The sequence below is a fragment of the Ambystoma mexicanum genome, chromosome 2p (assembly GCF_040938575.1).
Source record: "Ambystoma mexicanum isolate Mex_15411 chromosome 2p, UKY_AmexF1_1, whole genome shotgun sequence".
NCBI lineage: Eukaryota > Metazoa > Chordata > Amphibia > Caudata > Ambystomatidae > Ambystoma > Ambystoma mexicanum.
Window position 1 is genome coordinate 952,302,002 of NC_090923.1, and position 26,526 is coordinate 952,328,527.

General features: G+C 45.3%; 1 protein-coding gene across 2 annotated transcripts in view; it reads right to left on the minus strand.

The window, feature by feature from the left end:
- Positions 1 to 26,526, minus strand: part of LOC138566955 (serine/threonine-protein kinase MRCK alpha-like) — a 2,642,347-nt gene that overhangs the window by 282,159 nt on the left and 2,333,662 nt on the right. For both annotated transcript variants that reach the window (XM_069644738.1, XM_069644739.1), the window contains exons 33-34: positions 8,896 to 9,016; positions 8,284 to 8,401 (exon numbers count right to left, since the gene is read on the minus strand). In XM_069644738.1, the coding sequence (XP_069500839.1) occupies positions 8,284 to 8,401; positions 8,896 to 9,016 (239 nt within the window). The remainder of the gene's footprint in view (positions 1 to 8,283; positions 8,402 to 8,895; positions 9,017 to 26,526) is intronic.

Genomic DNA, 26,526 nt, shown 5'->3' on the forward strand with positions numbered 1-26,526 from the left:
TCTGACATTGAGGAAGTTGGAGGCGGAAGAGGGAAGAGTTTGAGAATTAAGATATTTAGGAAGCGAGAGTTGAAAGTTTTGAGGCCTCTGTAGTGAGCAGACAGGAATTTCCTCAAGTATGCCAGTAATTCATTGACTTGTTTTCTGTTCCCATATGATGTTGGTGCAGAGTTTATTCTTACTTTTTAATTCTATGGTTTCGTCCCAGTCTTTTTCTTGCAGCATCTTTTTAACCTTGTTGGGGTTTCCTTTTAAGGTTTATATCTTGATGTTATAACTAAGTATTCTTTGCATCACACTTTCCACCTCAGCAGATTTTTATCCTTTGCCGTCACTGAGCTCGTTAATATCTCAAAAGGTGTAGGCGGTGAGTCTAAAACACATTTCAAAAATAGAGAGGTTGATTTCCACATGACTATTGAGGTCAGCAATTGGAGTCTTAGTTCATGTTTTATTGTGTTTACTGACATGGAATTTGGTATCCTCAAGATCTTCCTCCAGAAAAAACTTTGCATATTCCCCATATTTTCCAAGAGAGATTTAGGAGTGCTTCGACTCCATATGTTAAAACTGCTACCACCTTCTGCTTGTAGAAGGTGACAGTTGGAATCAGGCAAAAGGCCCTGTATCGACGATGTAACGCTCTCCCATGGTTGGTTAATTTCAGTAGTTTTTCCATGATCAACAGATAGTGACCTAACTTGTCTATATTTTTGTTGATTTGTATTTCAAGGTAGATTGAGTCCACTACTTCCAGCGGTTGGTTTTCAATGGTCCATTTAAAGGCTTCGAGCTTTTTCTGGTTACCACATGCTGATTTCATTATTAACACCTTTGATATCTTTATGTTGATCTTCATGTCATTCCCATCTAAGTAGCTTTTAAAAGCTTTCAGTCGCCTCTGGAGTCCTAGTGCGGTCACGTCGATAAAAACCAGATCATCCGCATATAGGATCCACGGGATCTCTCCTTCTTCAATCTTTGGTGGAAAGGCGCTAATGTGCTTTTGAGATTCATTCATATCTGCCAGGTAGAGTGCAAATAGGAAAGGTGCCAGGGCGCATCCTTGTTTGATCCCCCTGAAAGTGTGAATCTTCCTACTTATGGAGCCATCCCTTGATAATTGCACCTGTATTGTTGCATCCGTATAAAGAGCCTGTATAGCTTCTAACAGGTCCTCCGGGAAATTCCATCGCTTTAATTTGGCCCAGAGTAGTTTGCAGCTTATGCCGTCGAATGCTATTTCTAAATCTATGAAACAAAGATAGATTTTACCCTTGGATTCCAGCGCTCGCTGTTTCAGGAGATTCAAGATGAATAGATTCAGGGATGTGCCCACTCCACTTATGAAAGCGGGTTGCCGTTTGTCTAAGATACCCGCCTTCATTGCCCAACCTTTGAGATCACGTAGGAGGATTGACGTAAAAAGTTTGCCAATAGATTCAAGTAGGGCTATTGGCCGGTAGTTTCTAGGTTCACAACAATCCCCCCTTTTAAAAATGGGGACAATGATTGCGTCCTTCCAAGAAGATGGTATAGTTCTTGTTTTCTTTACTTGTCTAAATAGAAGGTATATTAGATCTGTTCAGCTTTCATTGTTTTTTTTAAGCATATGATTCGAGACACCATCGGCCCCCACAGCCCTTGATTAACTGAGTTTTTTAATCATCCATAATATTTCTGCACAGTCAAAAACTATTGACCATGCGTTTGGATTTTTCCTCTTTTCTTGATGGTTTAAGACTTCCTTCATCTGGATAAGGGATGTGGAATAGTTAACCCAACATTCCTCAGAGACTTGGCTGATTACCACTGCTGCTTGAAAATCATCGCCTTTATTAATGATGTCCCAAAAGTGCCTTGGGTTGCATACGCGGACGGCTGCCAACATTTTTTCTGCGTCAGTCCAGTTCTTAAATGCAAAACTTCCAAGTCAAGCCTCCTATCATTGACAAATTCCACAATTGAAATATCATCTGATGAAACGAAGCGCAAGACAGGGATCTGCCTAAAGAGGACCATCACCTTTTCACGATTTAGAAGTACCTTCTTTGAGTCCTTCAGTATTTTCTCCAACTTACCTTTTTCAGCTTTTTTGACCTCTTCCATGCACTCCACCACCTTCCTCTGCAGTATAGAATCGGACCAGTCGTGCCCTTTTTTTTTTTTACATCGATCTTTTTAACCTTCCCTTTTATAATCAATTTTGACACATCCTTTCCTTTTTTTCTTCTAATGTTCTGAAATCTTAATTATTTCTCCTTTGCTCATTTCCTACGCAGCTTTCATCTTTCCCCTTGAAGCCAGTGCTTGTCTTTTTCCCATCGTTATTTCTCTTCTTACTACTTGTCCGGAGGGGATTTACACTTTTGACTTCTACTGGCAGTTCTCGTACCGGTTTTTCAATTTCTTGCCATTCTGAAGGACTGAAGGTATCTTACGCCTCTTCCTCTTTATTTTTTTCCATTACTTCAATGAGATCACTGAGGCAAGCTTCGGAAACCAAGGAGCCATCGGCTTCTATACTTTTATTTGTCATACAGGATGCATCAAGAACGAGAATCTCGGGGGTTTCTTTCTATTGTCATTTCTCTTCTGGACTTTTTAGCACGTTGCGTTTCCTCTGGTGTTCTTGTATTTGTATTTTTTTTTTTTGTATTTGTATTCTTATATTTCTTAAGAAAGACCTTGATCCATTTGTCTTCCGATTTGTTACCTGGTTTTTCGATTTTGTTTGCCCCTCTTATTTTCCTTATAGGCCAGATGATTTCCATTCTCTCGCTCAGTCAGGGATTTCCCTGCTGCGTTGATACCCTGGAAAATTGGGAAGCTTGATTTGACTAAATCATCAGCAGTTTGCTGCGGTATGGATGCCATTTGGAGTTTGCCCTTTGACTTTCCTCTACAATCATTCCCTATCGGCCTGTTAAACTTGCCTTTTGCCAGTCGGAGCGGACCACCTTCTGGTCTGCTATCAGTCTTGATCCGATTTTTCACCTCAGAATTTTCCCCACTGGCCACAGGTTTCTTTTTCCAAGCTGCTTTCTCCCATTCGGGTTCCCGTGCTTAGGTCTGTGATGCTTCGATCTTTTTCAGTCTTGTATAGACTCCTCATCCACTTACAATCTTCTATCACTGCCTCCATTAAGAGTGATTGGTCATTGGACTGTCTTCTCGCCAGATCACTTGGGCGGTTTTGCCATATACTTGTTTGTTCTGCTTCTTTATCTAATCGTCGTTTAGTTCTTTTCATGAAACTTTCCAGTTCACACATCCGGTCCTTACATTTAGCACTGGCCGTGAATATCTCTTGTAGGTATTCATTTATATTTTCATACAGTTTGAAGAAAGGGGCGACTGCACAGTATTTTGGATGTGAGCTACATCCTCCATCCTATTCTTTCTAAACTTTCCCTCTATTTTCAGTAACATGCCCTCGTCGATCCGTATCTCATTTGACGCTTGAGTAGCTTGATTTTTTGCCAAGTTTGGACTACGGAGGGATACTCCTGAGCCAGATTTGGCGCTCCTTTTTGCATCCATTATTTCTAGTGTGGGGCTAGATTCCAGGTCTAGTGCTGCGATCTTATCTTTAATGTATGAGAGACTTATCCATTTTTATCTGACTATTTTCCCTGTGAGGGCTGAGATGTCTTATGAGTTTTTCCGCCAGCATTGAATTGCTTAAGTCTTTTTTCCCCAGCCCACACCTCTTAACAGGGGCGTGACCACTGTCTTGTTTAGGAGTTGGACATTTTCATCTTTGCCCATGCTTCTTGCCTGTCACGAGTCTTCCAGTACTCCCCCCCTTGCGGCTGTTACCTCTCGGGTGGCATCTTTGTCTGTTTGTTCACCGAAATTTGGATTATGTGATGGCGAGTCACCAGTGGTTATACCATTTGCCCCAATCTCTCCGTTTTCTTTTTCATTCGCTGGTTCATGTACCCCTAGATTTCCTTTCGGTGAATTTACTTTGCCCTGCTCCTCAAACCCACCACTTTCCAAAGGGGCTTCCCCAAAAACTTCCCGATCTTCAGCATCCTCCCATGTTGAGTTTGCCCGATCACTGATTTTATCCATTCTTTCTTCATTTGCTTTCCTGCCTGATATCGGTGTTTGATGGAGTTTTACTTCTGCCAATAACCCTGATTCCGGCTGCTCCTTCTTGCCCATGTACTCAGCTAGGTCCACTATCCTGTCATGGAAAGCCCTCGCTGAGGAAGGCATGTCTTGCTCTTCTTCTTGAGTATCCTGCTGATCCCCGGCATTAGCCGGGACCCCTGGGTCCGTAGGGGCCGTCTGTCAGCACAGAGCATAGGTAACAGTACTGAAACCAGAGTTACCACAGGCGCAGGTAACGGTGGTGGGGAAAGTGGTAGCGGAGCAGGTTGCTTAGGCACTGGCTGAACGGGAGGCAGCATGTTGTATATTATATGCCCTTCAGGATGTTACCCATTTGCGGGGGCCTCATGAGGGACAAAAACCTGTCAAAGAAGCAGCCCTTGCAGGCAGGCTGGGAGCATTCCTGCATGGCCGCCGGAGGCGAATACACCTGTTGCTTGCCCCCCCCCCCCTTGAGAGTATATACCCTCATTGTACCGAGCTCCAGTGAAGGTCGGGTAGGAACAGGTCCAGGGGATCAGAGTCATTGGAACCCAGTCTGCCTTGGCCTTGGGTTCACGCCTCTGCGGTTCACTCAGTTGGTAGGCTTGTGTTCTGGCTGGAATGCTTTCCCGCCTTTGGGGGTCTGGCATGGACACCATCGTGTCCGTGCCTTCCGCACATGGGACTGTGGTTGACGCATGCCTGGGCTCAGCCTGCATGCCTGGTCGCATCAGCTCTGCCCCACCTTGCACCTCAGGTGCGTGTGTGGTAGGCGGTTGGCCCTCGGGCCAGCAGTACTATGTGCACAGCGTGTAGGTACCCCCTCGGGCGTGTGCCCGGTAGTAGAGCTAAGCCCCTTGGATTGTCACCCAGTACCAGAGCACATGGGCTCCTCGGCGGTGGGACTGGTAGGGCTCGTAAACGCCTCGGCCATTAAGCCGGTAGCTACAAGAGCCTTGGTGTCCTTTATGCCAGTGCAAGGGCCCGACTGACCCCTCCCACCAGCAGGCTTCCCTGGGAAGGAGTCGCCTCTGCGGGGTGCTTCAGAGAAGAGCACGCTTCCCTTCTTTGTCTTTTTCCTTACATATTCCTTAATGCTCTCCGGCGGAGTCCTGGACAACAACTGTCTCCACACCTTGCAAGTTGATTTTTGTGGGATCGGGCGTGAGAGCACGGTGAACAGCCTTCCCATCCGTGGTCTTCGCCAAGGCACCGGAGGCAGAGCGCGTGGGAATCTGACGTGGGGAAGGAACCGTTGCACAACAGGCACCTGCTGAAAGCCAGTCGCTGCCAAAGAATATGAGCGGAAGCATCAGGGACCGCCGCGGTGGAGCACGAAGAGCTGGGGAGCGTCAGAGCACTTGGAAGCACCACAGCGCTGCCAGGGAACCGCAGGAAAGTAGCGTTTCACAGAACGGAGTAAATATGAACAATCTGGAATACCGAACTAAACGGAAAGCACTGTTTGAATGCAATTACTCAATCTTGAATACCGAACAGAATGAGAAATACAGTGTGAATGAAAATATGCAATATTAAATGCCGAGCAGAATGGAAAGTATTGTTTGAATCAAAACCAAGGCATATTAAATATTGGCATTTTAAACACTGAACGAACATTGGAAAATTATACTGAAAAGAACTGTCAGACTGAGTGAAAGCAGCATTGTGAACAGAACTAAAGCAAAGAGATCGACAAACCAATGTGGAGAAGACTTGCAAAAGACTGATCTACAAAAGTGTGACAACAGAGGCCAAAGGGGGGACTTTTTGTTGCACGACCTATGACGGCTGGGCCGTGTGGTCTGACAACTGCGCCTAGACCAGGGAGCCCTAGATGGTGATAAGCACGAGACTTTGTTGGCAAGTCACATGAGTACTACAGTACAATCTTGGGGAAGGGAATCCGGAGAACTTAAAAAACTGAGAAACGCTGCCTTTGGGAAGGAAACTTCGAAACCCTCTTTTTGTGAACTGTGCTAATTTGAACTTGGGAAAGGGAACCTCAAGATTTGGCAGAACATTGGTTAGACCAACAGCTTTTGGAACAGTATTGAGTCTGAAATAGAAGGCTCACAAAGTACTGAAGATGAGAGCAGCTAAGACTTTATTTTTTAACACTCTTTTGGTTACGAAGAATCCCACACTTTGTTTATATTTAGATGTGAGGGCAAGCATAGGTTTTGGACGTTGACAGAACTTTGATTTGGACTTACAGACTCAACCTTTCCTTAGTTTCTTTAGGCAGGGAAAATCCCACTATAGTTATAGGGAAAGTTAGGCCTTTCACCATCTTGACATTTAAATATAGTCAGTTGAAACTTGAGTTCTGTTGGCTGTGTCGTCTCTCTTGATACCATGCCTGTCTCACAGGTGTGGGCGAAGGTCCTGGGCCGGTTCAGGCCTGCTTGGATGTCTGCTTGGATGTCCTTGGATGGAGCAGCAATAGGAGCAGTCATCGACAGGATCGTAGTCCAGACCATTGGAGGGGGTCTAGGAGGCAGAGAGACCCTGGGCGTAGTGACTGTTGTGGAGGTAAAGATGATGGTCCTTGACAAACATTTCGTCACTGAAGGAAGACTCGTTTTTCATGGCTTCGCCGACAGGGTGGTCTCGACAAGATTTTTTTGTCCACAGAGTGGTTGTTGACAGAGTTGTCGTCAACAGGGCTTGTGTGGCCGATGGCGTCGGCGGAGCCAGTGACGGGTCCTTAGAAGATCTACTCTTCGACGATCTGTGCTTGGTGCCAGTGATTTCCCTCATGGACGGAGACCGACCCTTCCCAGAACTTGGTCCCATAGCCGCGGTGTCCGTTGACGAAGGTGCCAATGAAGCGTGAGATTTCGCCTTTTTTTTGGATCTTCACAGAGGAAGCATTCTCAAAGGCCCTTGACCCCTTCTTTCCAGTGGGATTATGCTCAGTGGGCCTGCCTGCCCTGGAGGAGGCTTGACTGTGCCCAGAGGCCGTGTCAGAGGCCTTCCCTTTCCTTGATCCGTGCCACTAACCTCGGGTGGCAATCCTTCTTGGTCTTCAACAAGAAGGATTAGCAGATTGAGCATCCGTTCATGTCATGGTCCAGACGTAGACAATAAAGGCACTTGTGGTGCCGGTCCTCCACAAAGATGTTCTTCAGGCCGCAGTTTTTACAGGCCCCGAAAAAGGCTTTTCTTTGCAGCATCAGCCATTGTTGAGGTATCAGGGTGTAGGCCCAAGCCTGGGCCTGTTGGCGCCACAGGTTGAAGATCCAACGGTGGATTGAAGATCTTTGTGGACAACGGGTCCCTGCTGCCGGTAGTCACCACGTGATAGTTACCGAAGAAGAGATGGAAGATTTCTTCAGAAAACAGCAAAACACTTACAATTTAATTTTCAAGGAGCAAAGCACAATGACTCCCAACCCTAGAAACGTGCGGTAAAATCTGAAGCTGGCTACCAGGGGTGGAGCTTAGGAGGACGAGTGTCATTGGCTGGGGGCAGTATGACCCAAAGGACACTGACAGGCTGTAGAGGAGATCGACATGAAAAGAAAGATGCTGCTCACGTCCAAACATAAATTGTGACTCTCTGAAAACCTGTTGGTCAACGGGTTTTGAGAGAGTCACAATTTAGATTTGGACGTTAAGAGCGCATGGGAGCAGAATCTTTCTTTTCATGTTTGTTCCCATTTGGCCTTGGGCTTAGGCCAGCTGCATTTAGCCATGTTAGCACCCTCTATTGATTTTCAATTGTAAATTCATTGTTAGATCAGCGCATAAGGTTTCAGAGCTCGACTCAATAGCAGCCCAACCCTCCTTATAGAGGACACAAGCAGTTTAAGTTTAAAGCTAAACTGCTTTCTTTGTACTGAGGATTCCCAGCCGGACGACTTGGAATGTTCATGAGCATGTGAATCTATGCAAGACCCCATTCTGGAGAAAGTCATTATTGAATGGGTGTGGGTGAGGAGTGCCGTGGTGCTTTACCACCTGAAGGTGACAAATCCAACGTTGGTCTTTTTCCCTTGAGATTGTTGTGCCTTATGTGTGAACAGAAATAGGTATATGAGCATGATGTCTTTTAAAGAGTTAATTTTATAATGAGCAATCAAACCTACAGTTAGCATAAGGCTATAAAAGCAGCAGCATGGCAATTAAAGCTCTTGTTGTGCGCATCAGGTATTCTGTACCGGGTAGACTCACCACTGGCAGGTCCATCAAGGTATGCTTCCCATCACCGGGCCCAACATGCACCAGGTGGTTAAAGTTGATGGGGTTGGATATCAGCTTAGATCTCATCTGCGGATTTTTCATCATAGACCTAGAAACAATCAAGAAATTACATACCTGAAAGGAGCAAATTAAAGGCATGTTTCAACACTGATCCACATTGAGCAGGCATGAATTCCATTACAACCCCCCCACCTAAACAGACAAGTACACAAACCACAGTTTTGCCCTAGCTGCTAAAAAACAAATGCTTCAAAAAGTACCTATTCCTAACAGACAGGCAAAAAGAAATACATCAGCCCCAATAGATGGCAAAGCATGAAAATAAGTTGCACAGATTGTCAGGAAAGCAAATCTAAAAGAAAATCAGCTTTCACCCATTTACCATCCACACTTCATTAATCCAAAATAATTTTTTTTAAAGTCTTGTGTTCTTCATTGCACCCATCTCTTCGCCGCCACACAGACTTGTTTCATGTTGCTTAGCACTATGCCCACGTGTCACCAACAACATGATCACCTGAGGCAAACGTTTTTTCTAACAACCATCTCATAAGTAACGACTGACAAATGCTGTAACCACACCTCATCTGCTGAAGTCTCTCTTCCTCGGATATCCGGAAGGCAAACATGCGCTTGCTCTTGGTTCTCATCATTTGCCTTCGACTGTTGTCTGTTGTCTCTGGGATGTCAAAATCATCTTTTTCTAGAAACAATAAAACATCTTCATTATTCCAACATCGAACACAGGTCATTTTTTTAAGGTTATGTTTTATTTTACAACAGACTAACAACACAGCTCTAACCATTTGTATCATACAAACACATGAAGTGGACTTCAGTACTCCACCTCCTTCACCCACACATGGCTAATATATGTGCCTCAATATCCCTCAAACTAAAGCATAAAACTTTCTTTCGATGAATCCAACTCCCAGTACACAAGACCCTTCAATGACACACATTACTTTTGTTTTGAAATATGTGCTGTGTTACAGAAAATTTCACTCAGTGACAGGAAGGGGCTACAAAGCGGCCCATGCAACACTGGTGTAGTAATGGGTGCCTTTCCCCCCCAGATCTGTGGATCAGTGGTATAAATGTAGACCAGTTGAGCGATTATGAAATCATGTCAAGCAGAGTCTGTATAACAGCAAACAAAACCAGTTCTGGGAAAAAGCAAAGAATGATTTCAACTGCATGAACTAGAAGGGCATTAACACTCCCATAGTAGCCTCACTAGCACCATCACAGAACTACACGCACGCCGTAGTGTCATCCTTCTGTGCCTCACAACATATATTTAACACGCACCCTACCGCGCACGTACAATGCCTCAGTGGTACCCCTGACAACGTACACCATCAACTACCTTCCTACTCAACCATGGACGCCCCTCTGGCTAACCCTTACCTCAACCATCCGGCTCTCTGGCTACAACACTTCACCAGGAAACCTACACCTAACCAACCTTGTACTGTTGCACTGAGAAACTCTAGACTAGGGTCCAAACTGCCTCACTTCTCCTACCACCACTCTACCAATGCCCAGCCGGCCAAACCAACCGACATCAAGCTCACAGCAGCCACCCAATACTATACTCCCACCCCCTCTACGAACACACCTTTGTTGGACCCCACCCCTGACTCGTGTACCCTACCTCCCACCTCGCAACCTTCAACAAGTAACAAAGCAGCATTGATCAATTCTAGGTCTCTCACTGCCCATGCCCTTCACATGGCCGATCTCATCACTACTCATGACCTGGACCTTATAGCCGTCACTGAAACCTGGCTCCATGCGGCCTCAGGACCCCTGCTATCCCTTTCAATCCTCGAAGACTACAGTATCATCAGAAGTGACTGCAACACCGCCCAAACCAAAGGAAGAGGTATAGCTATTATTTATAAAACCGCGATAAATCTCTGACTTTCCACTCCTTGTCAATTCAAATCAGCAGAAACCTTACAGCTAAGCTTACCATCTCCCCCAACCAGACATCACTGTCCACATTATATACAGACCCACTGGCCCCATATCCACCTTTACTGAGGATCTCGCCCACACCCTGTCTGAAAACACCAAGACTACTTCTCAAATCATCGTATTAGGTGATTTCAATTTAGGCCTCCTTGACCCCAACGATGCGTCTGCCCATGATGTCAATAGCCTACTACTCAACCTAGGCTTCACACAACGTGTTCCCTCACCTACCTCACCTGCTCACTCTAAGGGCAGAATCCTAGATTGGATAGCTGACCTTAACTGCGACTCTAAGGTCAACTCCAACTTACTACGTGCCTGGACAGACCATCACCTCATCACCTTTAGCATCCCCACTAAAACCATCCACGCCATCCCTAACATAGCACCTGCTACATCCACTAGGAACAAGCGCAACATAACTTGTGCCAAACTGATCCCACTCATCCTCCCTGCCCTCAATGATCTTGCCTCTATTTGTATTTATTTTATTTGTATAGCGCAGACCAGGCCCAGAGGCAACCGGGCGCATATCTTCAAAACAAAGGTTACTACAATGCAGGAGCATATTACAAAGCATAGGTATACATAGTAGCAGTGCAGATCAGTCAGGCATACATCACATGACTAGCGATTCGGCTATTCAGAGGACAAATGGGCATCTGGTGTGGCTAGCCAAAGTTTGACCTTCAGTTTGAATGAGTTAAGAGATGATAGATTTCTGATGATGGGGGCACAGTGTTGCAGAGTTTGGCTGCCAAGACTGGGAAGCTGACCCCTCCAGCTGTTTGGAGCTTGAATCTAGGGATTGCGAGGCTTTGGCTGTGGGCCGATATGAGTGGCCTTGCGGGGATATACATGCTCGGACCACACTGTCTTGGTTGACACTTACAATCAGACTATGCTAAAAGCACTTGATCTCATTGCTCCCTCCAAACTACATAAAGCTAAACCCAGGGCTCACCTTAACTCCTGGTTCACGCTTCAGCTGAGAACCTTACGTAAGAAAAAAAAGACCCTTGAAACTCGCTGGAGAAGCCACCCTACGGAATCAAATAAAGCAAGCATGGCACTAGCTACAAAGAAGCCATACTGTCTGCTAAAAAAGAGACATACAATAAACGCATTGAACTTGCCCAATCCAACACCAAGGAGCTATTTCAAATCTTAAAGGAACTGGAATCCCCTGCCACTCCTCCAGACACCTGCTCCAAAGACGGCACTTGGTGTACAAACATCCAAGAGGCTCTCTTGGGAAAAATCTCCATGCTCCAAACTAAAATTAATGAGAAAGAAAACAGCCTGCACTCACTTATATCACAGCTTGCCGCTCAGGCTATCTACAAACCCAATACTGATCCTTGCAACCTTTCTGCTTCTCACCCCTCTCTACCTCTGAAGTTGAACACATCATTAACAGCCTTAAACCCACTAATTGTCAGGGAGACTCCTGCCCTGCTACTATCATTAAGGTGGCCTCACACAACCTGGAACCCTTCATTACCACACTCAAACGCCTCCTTCAGATCGGGGATCGTCCCTGATAACCTCAAGGATGCCTGGGTTATTCCTCTTTTGAAAAAACCAACCTTGGACGCCAACACTCCCACCAATTACAGACCTATCACCACAGTGCCATTTCTTTTAAAAATTCTTGATCGAGCGGCATACCTGCAGATCCAAGATTATCTCGAAACCAACAACCTCCTGGGTCTAAGGCAATCGTGCTTCCGCCCTCGCCATGGCACAGAAACAGCACTATTGGACCTAAAAACACAAATTGAAGATCTAAAAGACAAGGGAAAATTGGCTCTCTTACTCTTATTAGACTTCTCTGCAGCATTTGACTTAGTCGTCAATCATCAAATCCTATGCCACCACCTCAAAACTGCTGCTAACTTCTCGGAGAAAGCTACAGCCTGGATTACTTCCTTCCTGGACAATAGATCCATGAGGGTCTTTTCCCCCTCCGCCACTGCTGAACCTTCCCCTATCACTTGCGGAGTCCCACAAGGTTCATGTGTGTCCCCGACACTCTACAATGTCTTCACAAAACCCCTATTTGACATCCTGGACCGCATGGGCGTCACGTACACGAATTACGCTGACGACACCCAAATACTTATTCCTATTACAGGTGATCACAAAACTGACTCCCTAGCTATCAACGCCATTTATCAAGTCATCCAGGCCTGGATGGCGCAGCATGAACTGTGCCTAAACGATGAGAAGACTGAGCTCCTCATCTTAGGCTCACCCCAAAAACTCAGTAAACTTGACTCTTCATTCAAGTCCTTTACCATCGACGGTAATTCGATCAAAGTGGCCAAGGACACCAAGACACTAGGTATTTACCTTGATTCCACCGTCTCCTTATCCAGACAAACCAATGCAGTCTCCTCAGCCGCATCCTACACATGCAAGATCATAGCCTGCCGCCCCTTTCTGTCTCCAGCCAACTGTACAACTCTAGCCAGGACTCTGGTCCTCTCCAAAATTGATTACTGCAATGCCCTTTGTCTGGGTACCAACCAATGCAATATCAGAAAACTCCAAATTACTGTCATGATGCCTACACCCCCGGGCATCAGGACCAAAGCCCTCAGCTCCGGGAGCAGGCATCCAGACATTTGTTTAAACCTCAGCAGCCCCGGCTAGGGGCTGTCTGGGTTCAGTCCTGGCGCCTTAGGCGCCAGGCTCATCATAGAAATCAGTCCTGGCGCCAGGCTCATAGACTTTACTTACCCGATGCAGACCATGCTGCAAAAGAGTCCAAGCCTACATGGGACTATTTTGTTACAGGGACTATTTTTTACTCGGGCGTGGCTCTAGGGAACTTCTTACCTGGAACTACTTTGGAGGCTATTTAAACCACACCCGAACAGCAGCACATGCTTCGCGTTATTCTGCATCCAGCAGCGTGACGCTCACCGTGCCTGTAGCCAGCATCCAGTCTTCTGCCACGCCAGCGTGCCTGCAGCCAGCATCCAGTCTTCTGCCACGCCTGCCTCGAATCCGGAGCTCCTAGAATAAAGAAGAAGAAAAGGACAAGGTTAGAAAACAAACTTATTTCAAATTCCTCACCTAATTCCGGAACCATTTCATCTCCGGACCTGGAAAGTACATCAGTCCTGCACGCGTCGCTTCGTCAGCTCCAGCACGGCGCCATACTCGCCAGTTCTCACAGCATCTTTCGATCTGGCACTGCCTCCATCATTTCTTCGCGGTAATCCGGCACCTAGGGGACACAAGAAAAAACAAGGTGAGCCAAGGGAATCAACAAATACAACCTCTTACCACCATAGACTTACCACCGGCGGTATTATTCCATAACTCTCCACATTTTCATATGCCGCATCTGTAAAGAAGGAGAAAAACAACGTGTTAACGCATGCAATAGTTAGCGGACAGCGTTGGGTAACACAGACTCTTACCTGAACGCCAGCAGCAGCTACGAGACGACCTTCTCACAAACTCAGTTGCAACTTAAGGAAGGAAGGGGACAAGAGTGAACATCGGGCACATTGAACTCTTTGAACTTGATACTTACCAATCCGGCCAGGGACTTCAGAGTCAATACTTACCGGAACTCTCCCAACGCCTTCAAACCAGTGAAGTAACTGGTATCTATGCGCCCCTGCAAGACACACAGGATGGAGAGCTCATCTTTTACAAACATAAGGTGAGGTTACTAAGGGGATATCGGAGGTGATTAGTGGGGGAGAGCGAGAACAGTTGGGAGGCCATCACTAAAACCCACAGGTGGTTAATCCCTGTCTCCACTTGCAGGAAAATACTTCTTCGGGTCCAGCAGACAAGACTAGGCGGGCCAGTCCAGACAGTCATCTCTGCACTACGCATCACGTTGAAGGAGACCGCAGCTGTCCGGGTCCGATCGACACACCTGTGGGGTCCAGGTGAGCGTAACAATTACCCAAAACAATGCTATTAGAGCAGCCCTTAACATCCCCAGGACTTCAAACATCTCCGAATACAGACTGAACCTTCATTGGCTCTCAGTTACCCAAAGAGTCTCTCTCAAAGCTCTGGTACTCACACACAAAAGCATCGCTAACCAAGCCCCCAGCTACCTATCTAACAGGTTCACATCCCACTCAGCTGCGAGACCTCTCAGAAGTGCTCACTCTAACTGCATTGTCATCCCACGCTTCAACCTCCAAACATCAGGAGGTCGCAGCTTCCCGGTCCTCGCAGTCAAGTAGTGGAACACACTATCCAACCCACTCAGAGCTGAACCCTCTTTCCCTGCCTTCAAGCGTAACGCCAAAGCTTGGCTGTCCACCCACGACTGTATATGATCTTGACTGTAACATTAATCTTAGTATCATATGCCTATTGTATTATTTCTTCCTTCTGTATTATGGTCAGCCTGTGTAACCTGCATACCTTTGATTATGTAACATGTATATTTTGTATATATACTTTGACTATAACCTGCCTGTAACTAAATAATGCGCCCGGTTGCCCTCGGGCCTTGTGCGCTATGCAAATAAATAAGATACAAAATACAAAAGAGCAAAGCAGAAGGGCATGGAGCCAAGAGTGAATTAATATGATACACTGTGAAGTATCTCTTTGCCATGCAAATGCAAAGATCCTGAAGGGAAATGCAATGATCTTTGAAACAAACAGCTCCATCTTCCTACAGTAATGTATATTTCTGCATATGGGCATTGAACATGTCCAAGGTGAGGCTTTGTAGGGCTTGCCCTTAAAAGGAGAGACTATCAAATTAATCTCCCAGTTTCTCGGGAGGATAGCTCAGGGGCAACGTGCTCACCTTGGAAGCAAGACGATGCAGAGCAACACAGGTTTGATCCCTGGGTCCGCGCTTAGAAGCCTCTGGGTATTAAGCGTGTTCTAAATAACCAATTATAATTATAGTGGCATATCTCTAAAGTATGTCGGAAAAATAGCTTCCACCAAATGTAGAAATCTGGATTAGAGTACACAAAGAGGAGAACACTGGATCTGATAGGGAGAGATGACGAGGACAGAGAATTTGCAAATAAGCTCAACAGGGTCATCCAATTTTAAGGATTTGAATGGGACACTACATTGAAAGTAATCCTTCTTTCTGCCTTTTCACAAAGGCAGAAAACTTGCGAGATCCCATGTTCCGACGGGCACTTCTAGTGCAAAACCCAGAGTACTTTTGTTTTTCAATTACCTAATTATCCCAACCTTTACTCATGAGCACTCACCTATTTTAATTTTTGTTGAAGGCTGGCCGTGCCCAGAGGATCTCAGAGCGCCTTACATGGTGCAAATTGTGAGCGGTGGCCCAGAAGTTAGTATGTGTTTTCAGGATAGGAAGATTAGGACAGAAGGGTGATAAGAAGGGAGGTGGAGAGGCTGGACTATATGTGGTGGAAACAAATATGTTTTGAGGTGTTTTCGAAAGGTGGAAACGAGGGTACATGTGGATGTGAAGTGGCAAGGTGTCCATTGCACGAATTGGTCATATAACAATTGATCGAGAAAGAACAGCTCGACTGAAATCTGCTCAAGATAACAACAGCTTGTTTGCATAGGTTCTGAGCGAGGTGAATACGAAACCCACATTGTTATAAATGAACAGACTAATAATTATCCCTAGCGAATATGTGGGTACGCCACTGAACGTAAAAAATAGTGTACATCCGCTCAGTTTATAAACACTAAGTGAAATGAAAGTAGGTGTAACGTTCGGGACCTCTGATTAGCGCGCATATGAAAATGAACGTAATACGTATACACATTCATGACGGGAGCTCGGGACATCGGTAAACAAATGTGCATACAGATATAGATTGGGCATTTAATTATAAAATGCATTGCGGTTCGATTGCATTTACAAAAAAAAAAGAAAAGGACCATGCCGTCAGTACGTGAGAGAGATGTCTGCGTAATAAGCCAGAATCTTGCAAAATAATGATTAATGCAGATATTGAAATACTGGCCGGTAAATTGAAGCCGTGACGAATTTGAGGGAGGCTGTTGTGAAGAAAAAACACATGATTGTGCATCGCTCGAGCAGCGAGTGAGGAGAAATATATACAGTGAAAGGAAAATACATTATATTTCCACCAGCAATCCTTGTAGAAACTGAATACCAGTGAAATCGAAAACAAAGGCATTAATTTAAAATAAAAAGGATACTAATTTTGAGGTAATATTTGTTATGTGTATTGAAGTGTAACGTAATTGAAATACATGTAAAGCCATGATTGAGTAGCGAACATGTGCCCTTAATGTATCATTTATTAGGGTGAAATCAGTTAATTAAAAAGAAATGGAGATAGCAGAATATGTAAAATCAGAAAGAGGGAAGGATCAGCTAATACATGAAGGATATAGATATAATCTGGAGAAATGCCAGGATGAAAAAAAGGTGGTGGAAATGTATAGAGTACAAAAGAAATAATTGTAGAGGAAGAGCCTGCACAAAAGGAGAATTTTTACGACAATCACAATCTCATAACCATGAACCAAATGTAACAAAAATTGAGGTGAAAAACAAGCTGTATGAATAAAAATAAAAAGCTAAAAGCAACGCAGGAACTAGCCAACAGCTAGTGCGACAAGTGCTACGAGATGTACCACCGCATTTAGCAAGAGCAATGCTGTGTGGTAAATTATTTTTAAGTACAATACCGTGCCAAAAATCCCCAAAAGAGTAAGTGAAATTGACATACTTGAAAATCTAACTAAAACGCTACAAGGGGAGAATTTCTTGTACTTTGATAATGGAAATCAAGAAAACCGATATATATTTGCCATGAACAAAACTTAACAAGACTGGGATTGTCCAAAAATTGGATGATGGGCGGGACTTTCAAAACATGCCCCAAACCATTTAAGCAACTATAGAGTGTACATGGAGAAATCAATAAAGATTTTCGTTCCACTACCATACATACTGATAAGCGAAAAGAGTGAAACAGGTTATAGAGAGATTTTTTACAAAGATTAGAAAGGGATTAAACTATCAATTGGACGAAAACAAAAGCTGTAGCATGGACTTCGAAATGGCTGCAATAAACGCAATCACGCATGTATTCTCCAATGTCAGTGCTCAAGGTTGTTATTTTCACTACAATCAAGCACTATGGCGCAACATATAAAAACACGGACTGTAGAAAATGTATTGCTCAGATAGTGAGTTTCAACATAATATGCGCACACTCTGTGCTCTGGCCGCCTTGCTAAAAACAGATGTACTAACCGGATACACAACATTAGTGAATGAAACATGTTATAAAACACACGAAAAGGAACTGGTAGACTTCCTCAAATATTATGAGGACACATGGCTAGGAGCATAGACCCGTTTTGGTCGCGAAGAGCCAAAAATCAAAATAGAATATTGGAACTGTTACAAAGCATAATTGCATGAGTCCCCCAAAACGAACAACAAACTAGAAGGTTGGCATAATGGCCTAAATGTGGCAATGGGGCATGCTAAACATATGTTATGGGACGGACAGAAACGGAACAGGGAATGCAGGAAAATACAATTATTCAAACTGACTGGCATGAATATGGCATGAATATGCAAAAAAAAGGACATTAAGGGCGTACAAAATATAAAACAAATGAATGAGATTGCTGAAAATGTAAAAACTTGAGCATGTCAGACTATTTAACAAGCATGGCCTTTGCAATTACTGTTGTAACATTACAAAGTTTCCATGATGAATTCCAATGTCAGTGAAGGTTAAATTTGAGGGAACATAGAAAAGTTGTGCACCAGAAAAAAATAGTTCAATGTCAAGTTACTAGATTTATTAATTGTTAAATAAAATATTATCCTTTCCATAATACTTCTTGTTTTTTATTCCAAACCAACAAAGAAAATATTTCAGAGGCATGCAATGAGAAAAAATTAATGTGCAGAAAAAGAATCAACAGAGGAAAAGGTAAGAAAGAACATGGATAAAGGTAAGTACAAATCAAGGTCAATTGTGCAAAAGGCCAATTTGGATAATACACTGTTCCATGCACTGAGTGCCCACTGGGTAAATGGTTATTTTTCAATGCAGGAGAGTGCACTAAATGTGCTAATTCAGCACCTACCACCTTCAAAAATAAAGAAGGGGGCCGACGGGGCACCTGCTACGGCGGCGAACAACAAGGGTACATAAAGCGACAGTCACCCTGTAAAAGAAGACCTCGCTGGGAACAGCAAGGGTAGAGATGCATCACTTGTACAGTCAGCACAAGGGATTTTTTTATAAGTAGCAAAAAATGGCGAAATATAAGATCTTTGGTAAACACATTCGATAGGGGAACCCCTGAGGCCGGGCCCAAACCGGGAAAACCCAATCAGAAACACACGAAGAGCACTCCAGGGGCCAGGGAGGAGGGAGATGGAGCACAAACTGCTCATCGCAGGCAAATCGAAGGAGCTAGAACAACACTGGGTGATGTAATTACAGGGCGGTCAGCCAATCCAGCAGTCACAAGGTTAGAAGGTAAATGTATCTGAGCCAGTGTACCAGTCACATGGCTACCAATGCAAATAAGCAGGTGGCTATGGGAAAGGGACACTGGACAAAGTGGTGTTCCTGGGAGAACCAATCAGATGGTAAGTCACTGTGCTCTGGGGTGGTGGCCAGCCTTCAGAGTATCCACCACAGCGCATGCGAAGGTCAATATCTAGCAGGTGTTGTGTGAATGTCTCCTTTCCTACCAGAAGCAGGGTGTCTCGTGTCCCGTTCTCAATGGTGCTGATCATTGCAGTGTATTAAGGTTCTGGCGGTCAGCACAAATGTTATTTTACTAATTTCTAATTGTTCTGGGGTGGGTTGAGAATCGATGTGGCGCCACATGGGGAGGTGATGTGTTGGGATATTGTTGAACGGTTTGCTCCAATCGTACCTCCCTAACATATGTTTAGCACTAAGGATATAACGTAGACTAACCAATGAAATGTCTGGCACATATTGAAAATGTGAACATACCAAATTGCAAGAATGAGTTCCGACCATTGTGTTTTATGGTAGAAAACTAATGTCCACAGTGCATTCAGATGTCAGCTCTGATCAATCGGAACCATTCCACTGTTCTGTTTGATTTGTGCTTGCCCAGCTGTAATGAACAGCATTGCTTCTTGTGTGCTGTAGGGGAGGCATTGTATCACAAGTATGACACTGACATAAAAGGTACAATTTGTAAAACCTTTATTAAAGTTTCTGGGATTGGAAAAAGTCCTGTTCTGCCCTATAACTAAGACAGGAGTAGTCTCGACCATCAAATAATAAATAAACAGTCCTAGGGAAGTCTGTCAAATCAAAATGGCCTATACTAACAAAACATAATGCCTGCCCTATATCTTGTATACAAAGTGTATAAAGGAGAAATGTATGTAAAGGTAAAATCAGCGCTCCTCCCCACGGAAGACCACATGGAGTAAGGTGGTCCCTGTAGGAAGGATGACGCACTCTAGCTTGGGTTTCTAACACAAAAACATTTCAAAGCGTGGAACTAGGCCCGCCTGGCCTTCCACGCTGAAGTCTCTTTCCAGCCTTTCCAACAACGTTCAACAAAATGTTCACGCCCTCTCTCTGGCTCAGACCTTTCACAGCAAAGTTCACGTGGGTCCCCCTCTGTCGGGCTCAGACCTTTCACAACAAAGTTCACATGGCTCCCATCCCTTCTGTCTCAGACCGTTCACAGCAAAGTTCATGTGTGTCCCCCTTCGTCGGGGTCAGTCCTTGCAAAACAAATTTCAACAATACTTGCAGGGGGCTCCCTTCCCCAAACTTATAACACTTTGGGTTTCCCTCAATCTGGCTCAGACCGTTTTCAGATGTTGAAGACTTTCAAATGTGCGTGGCTTTCTTTACAGACCTCCGCAGGACCACTTTGATTCAAAGTTCAATGTTCAGCTTTTCACTCTGTCCTTCTCTCTGGGTTAATTTTGCTTACTTCGCTTTTGGAGTTCATTCACGTTATCGTTACCAATAACGCACCTTTCACAGAGACTTTCGAGTCGGCTGCTTCCTTTTGCTGGACCACTCCTTTACTCAGTATTGCTGATTTCACAGATGTCCTTCCTTCAAAGTTCATTCACAGGTCTGCCTTTCTTTGAGTCTCATCCACACGCATGCAGTCTTCACTTGCGATATAACAATGCCACTTCAATCAATCTTTAATACACCCTCAGGTCACTTGCCAACTCACCAGCTTTCTGTTTCTTGGTTTTTCGATTTCTAATTCACGAGTCAGGGTTAATACCATGGGCTTGGCCTCGCCTTCCCAACTCTGCCTTTCACCGAGGAGGGTGGCTGGTGTCTTCGAAACACAATGCAGCCTTCTGATATGGGATCTGGCTTTCTCCACGTGTCTTTCGTGGCCTGTTGGACGCAACAACCTCCTGTAGGGAACTCCTGGGGTTTTCAAACCGTTGCTCTCGTCCATTGGTCCGTCGCTCTGCTCCATAGGTTTGCCTTCAGCCCGGAGGTTCTACTCGTACTCGTGTTCCACCTTGCTCAGAATGTGTCTCTAGGTTCTGCCTTTTATCCGTGTGAGGATAGCCAATTGTTATCAGGTGTATACACTTAAAGTGAAGGGCCTGACTTTGCGTGACGCGATTAGCGGGACGTGTCCAGTACGATGTAGAAGAGTTAGTCTGGTTACTCTCAGTCACCCTCTTCCTCGACCCTGTATAAAAAGGGGTTGGGGGGGAGGAGCGGTTGGGACCTCGGAGAATCATAAAAAAGCAGAATGGGTTAGGGGAACAAAAAAGAGGGGGGGGGAATACTGTGTCTCATCATTGGCTGCCTCACCCCCACTACTCGAAGACCCCTCACCCAGGTGACCCTCCCACACTGGTCCACCCCCAGGTTCTGGATCCAAAGGTGATGGCCATGCCTTGGCCACCTGAGAGAGAGAGAACCCGGGGGACTAGTGGGTGAGACACCCTTTGGTTTCTCACAGTGCTCCTTTTTCGAGTATGTGTTTTAATGGTGTTTTTGGAGGACCCTTGAGTACAGGACTTTTCAGAGTGGAATGCGCAGAAGATGCTGGCTAGCTTGTCTGGTGTTTATGTTGGTGATGAGTTTGATGTGAAGGTAACATGGGGTTTTCAGGTGGGTAGCCTTGAATATAATGAGGAGACCTTTGAGGGCAATTGTCTGGGTACGGGAGCCAGTGGAACTGGGTGAGAGCGAGCTGGGGTGATGTGTGAAGGTTTGGGGAAGTGGAGGATGATTCTTGCTGATTTTTGTATGGGTAGCAGAGGGGCAAAGGTGCTGTTAGGCAGTCCAGTGAGGAGAGCATTACCATAGTTCAGTTGGGACAGAACCAGTGCTCAACTGCAGGACAGAAGTAGTCATGGAGAAGGCCATGTCTTTTCTTGTGGGGAAGGTGTAGTGGTAGGCTGCATGTTTTGGTGACAGCCGCTATGTGGTGTGTGAGGGAAAGATGGTGAGGTGGGTCGATGGTGAAGCCTAGGCTATGACCGGTGCGGAGAGGTATGTGCGTGGGTTGTCTGCGGTGAGATTTATTTATCCAAGGATTGAGGTCTGGTTTGTGCTTTAAGGTGGGGTGGGGGGCAGATGAGGATATATTCCCTTTTGGAAGTGTTCAGTTTGAGGAAGTGGGTGGCCATCCAGGTGGTGATGGTGGAGAGACAGCTTTTGAGGGTGTGGAGTTGTAAATGGAACATGATTTGTAACCATATTTGTGTGTCATTTATGTATTGATGGAAGTGGATGCTGTATTTGCCAAGGATCTGTCTGAGGGATTCTAGATATACATATTCTACATATAGGATCCCTGCTGTGGGACCTACGACTGGTAGACATTTGGCGGGAAACACATGGTGGCACAAGAGCTTATTCTAATTTCTCACCCAAGGATAGATTACATCTTCACGGGGATGGAAACTCAGGGTCCTTTCAGATCATGCCCTGTTGAAAACAGAATGACAGAGTGGCACCTCCAGGCTCTGGATACCAACCTGGTGGCTAAGGTCTGAAGCCCTACAAGAGGAGGTCTTTAATGAGTACCTTCGGAAGCAGGTAGGGGAATACTTCGACACCAACACAGATAGCATAGCAAGAACAAGCACGTTCTGGGACGCATTTAAGGTTGTCATGAGAGGGGCGGCAATAGGAAAAATGTGGGGCCTCAAGAAGAAAATACTGCAACCTCTAGCAGACACTGAGAACGAGCTAGTAAAAGCGGAAGGTAAAGAGGAAGGGTCACCAAGTGAGTCAGGGGAACTGCTGAGATTAAGGCAAAAGTGCATGGGAGAATGAGACAGGCTAGGAAAATGTGACTTTGCCATATACACCCAGAAGCTGCATGTAGAGGGGGATAAGCCGGGGAGACTATTGGCATGGTTGTGCAGGCGTGAGGAACCAAGAGACACAATTAGTGCCATTGCTGATGATAATGGAGCTATAATTATGACTCAATACAGGATCAATGAGGTCTTCACAAAATTCTACAAATCCCTGTACTCTGAGGAGACAACTGGGATAGGGAGGGATAGCAGGCGGCCACGCTTGATGCACCACTGAGGTTGGAAGAAATAAAGGAAATAATAAGAGACCTCATGAGCACCAAAACCCTGGGTCCGGACGGACTTTCTGGGGAATTTTATAAAACATATATCGATATGCTGGCAACCAGACTGCTGGAAGTCTACACAGAAGTGTATGAACTGGGATGTGCTGCCCGATAGCCTGAGAGAAGCTATTGTAGTGCCTATCCTCAAAACCAGGCAAGCCCTCACAGAGCTGCGGGCCATACAGACCCCATTCAATGGTAAATCAAGACTGCAAAATCATGACGGCAGTACTGGCAAACAGGCTTAAAAGAGTGATAGGAGGCTTGGTCCACTCAGACCAACCTGGGTACGTTTCGGGGCGCAACACCACATGGAATTTGCGGAGGTTACACCACATCCTAGATAGCACTAACCAAATGTCGTAAGATTGTCTGGTGGCCTCATTGGAGGCAGTGAAGGCCTTCGACTCAGTGCGTTGGGACTGGCTGCTGACAGCCTTGACGCTATTTTGGATTGGCAAAACCTTCCTGCACTGGGTGAAACTAATCTACACCCATGGTGAGAGTGCAGATGGGAAGGCAGATATCTGAAGCATGGGAGATACATAAGGGAACCAAGCAGGGCTGCCACCTGTCGCAGAAGCTATAAATCATGGCATTACATTCACAGTGTTTCTTTGGGGAGAGTACTCGGCAGCTGGAATTGGGATAGACGGGGTGGCTCATGTGGTTTCCCTATATGCAGACAACATGTTGCTATACGTTCGGCCAACAGAGAATCTGCAGTACTTGCTGGATGTCAATCAATTTGGCGCATTCTCAGGCATCAAGGTGAATTGGGAACAATCCTGCCTGTTCCCACTTACGGGACTCAGGGAGGATGAACTGCCGCAAGTGGGCCTCTAGTGGGTGACTGATACTGTTCGATACCTAGGGATAAATATATGGCATGACCCGGTGGCTGAGCACAGGGGAAACATGTTAAAGGCCATGACTGGTGTAACCGCCTCGATGGGGTTTTTGGAAAGAACTGCCCCTTGGTGTACCGGGAAGAGCAGCCCTCCAGAAGATGATAGTACTTGCACGCCTCCTGTATTACTTCACTAATATACCCTATATCATACCTGCAGTCTTTTTCCATCAATTAAATGGGATGGTCAGAGCATTCCTGTGGGAGGGAGAGAGGAAGAGTTGTCTTGCGCACGCTGCAAAGGGAATATGTGAGGGAGGGATGTCAATACCCCATTTCGAGTGCCATTACCTTGCAGAGCCACTGTAGTTTGTGGTAAACTGGCTGGGAGATAAGGCCTTGCAGGATACGCCCGTTGCTGCAGCCAATGCTAGGGAGGCGGCTCTTTATGAAAGAAGTATTATGGGTGGAAGATCTTGCTTTAAATAGACCCTCTAGATTATTGTCCCTAGGAAGAAGGTTATGGCGCATGTCTTAGAAGTGCCTGGAAGTTTCGGATCCTTGCCCCATGCATGTCCTCCTGGTAGGAGTGATCGGTAGTCAGCGGAGTGTCATGGGTCAGTACAGGAGGCAGTGTGAAAGTAAAGGAATAGCCACAGTGGGAGATATAGTATGAAAAGGCGTAATAATCGACTTCCAGACATTAGTAAGCGAACATGGCATAAATGAAGGTCAATTTTGTTATATCTCAGAATGGCTAGGCGAATAAAGAAGAGGTGGCTGGGCCCACAAGAGACTGCGGAGACCAACGCAACATTAGATGCCATATATGATCTCTCGGAGGGAGGGCATATGGTCTCCCGACTGTGTGACCTGTTCTTATGTGGCTTTGCAGCTACAGAGCTAAAAGAGAGAGGGAACCAGGAGACTCACATAGGCAGAGCCTTCACAGACACTGAATGGGGAAAGGTACTGAAGTATACCACACCAGTATCGAGAAATGCCAGATTTAAATTAACCCAATTGTACGTTGTGCATAGAGCTTAAAGGATGCCACATAGGAGATCCCATATAGCGGGGAGTGAGAACGCTGCTTGCCTGAGATGCGCGCAGGAGGGAGCGGATATAATGTACATGTTTTGGGCATGTCCAGTGATTAAGAAATTCTTGGGGGAGGTAGTCGGAAGAGAAGCAAGAGGAGGTATACAGATGCAGACATGGTTCCCTGGTTTTGCCTGCTAGGACTTTTCCCAAGGGTTGGCAGACAGGTTGCCCATCTCTCTAAAATGAAGGATCTAATTTGCATACTGGCAAAGCGCAGAATTGCAATGGCGTGGAAACAACCTGAAGGTCCCGCACTGGGGGCTTGGTAGGCGGACCTGAAAAGATGGTCCTTGGCAGAATCTGCAGTATGGTACAAAGCGCTGCAGAGAGGGATGCATGAAAGGAGTGAGGGAATTGAGGCTTGGAATGTATTTATGCAGGACATGTATGGCTCCGAAGCAGAGGTCCCGGATGATCATGCACGATGGGTAATAGGCCCACCAAGGTGGCAACAGAGATTCATAGGGGACTTTGTGGTCAAAAGTGACAAAGGACAATGTTACAGTCGGTGGTCAAGTTGGACGGGGTGGTTGGGTTTGAGGGGAATGGTAACGATTTGTGGGGAGATTTAATAGACATGTGATGGTTCAAAAGTAATGACATGAGGGGAAACTCATCTTTGCATTGGGTTTATTTGTAGGTTTGTATGACAAAAACCTGTTAAAACAAAATAATTAAAGTGTGTTCTGTCAGTGAGGAAGGAGGTGAATGAGTTGAGGATGGTGCCTGAGATTTTAATCCTGTGGGATAGGATGGGGAGGAGAATGCTTTTGTTGTTGATGTCAAGGGATGCAGAGAGGCAGAGGAGTAGGAGTGGGGTGTCCTTTGCGCTGCTGTGGGTGTCATTGAATATCTGAAGTGCAGCAGTTACTGGTGCTACACTTACCCTGTGGCCCGGCCAAAAGTCAGATTAGAATGGGTTGAGAAGGTTGTGTGTGGTAATGTGTTGTTAAAATTTGGCTGTGACAAAATGTCTCATGATTCTTGCAAAGTATTGCAGGATAGCGATGGGGTGGTTTTCATGGAGTTTGGGAGTTAAGGGCTGGTTTTTTGATGAAGGGGGATATTTGTCCAGTTATGAGTGCGGAGGGGATAGTACCACGTTTGAGACACTAGTTTATCATATTGAGGAAGTGTGCAGCAAGTATAGCAATTGTGGTGGGTCGGAAGAAGGAGTCAGACGCACTAAGAACATGATTCAATACCTTACCTATCTAAGAAAACCAGAGGTGCCTGTCAGTTGTCAAGAAGTCCAAATGAAAAATGTCCTTCGTTCAAAGTAACTATCTGACAGTACCAATATATTTAACTACCATTAATAGACCAAGAGACTGTCTTCTCTTTGCCTGGTCTTTTCTTCCAATAGGCTTTTATTTGCTGTCTCTCTCTGTGGTAGAGCTATTTTCTCTGCATAATCTCATTGGATAGTCTTTGAGAACAATTCTTTTAGTTCTTCCATAATAGTGTTGGGTTTCTTATTTTCTGTGGTTCATAACTTCCCTTCAGGTACTTTCGCACCCTGTCATCCCTTGTAGAGTCTTCTCTTTTTTTTTTAAAACCTCTTTATTTATTGTTCGAAGGCATACAACTCCAAAAACAATTCAACATTTCCTATGAACTGGAGAGTTTATAACTGGGTTCCCCTTATTTTCAGTCCTTCCAGTTCTATGGGGACTTTCTTGCCTCTGGGTCTTTTC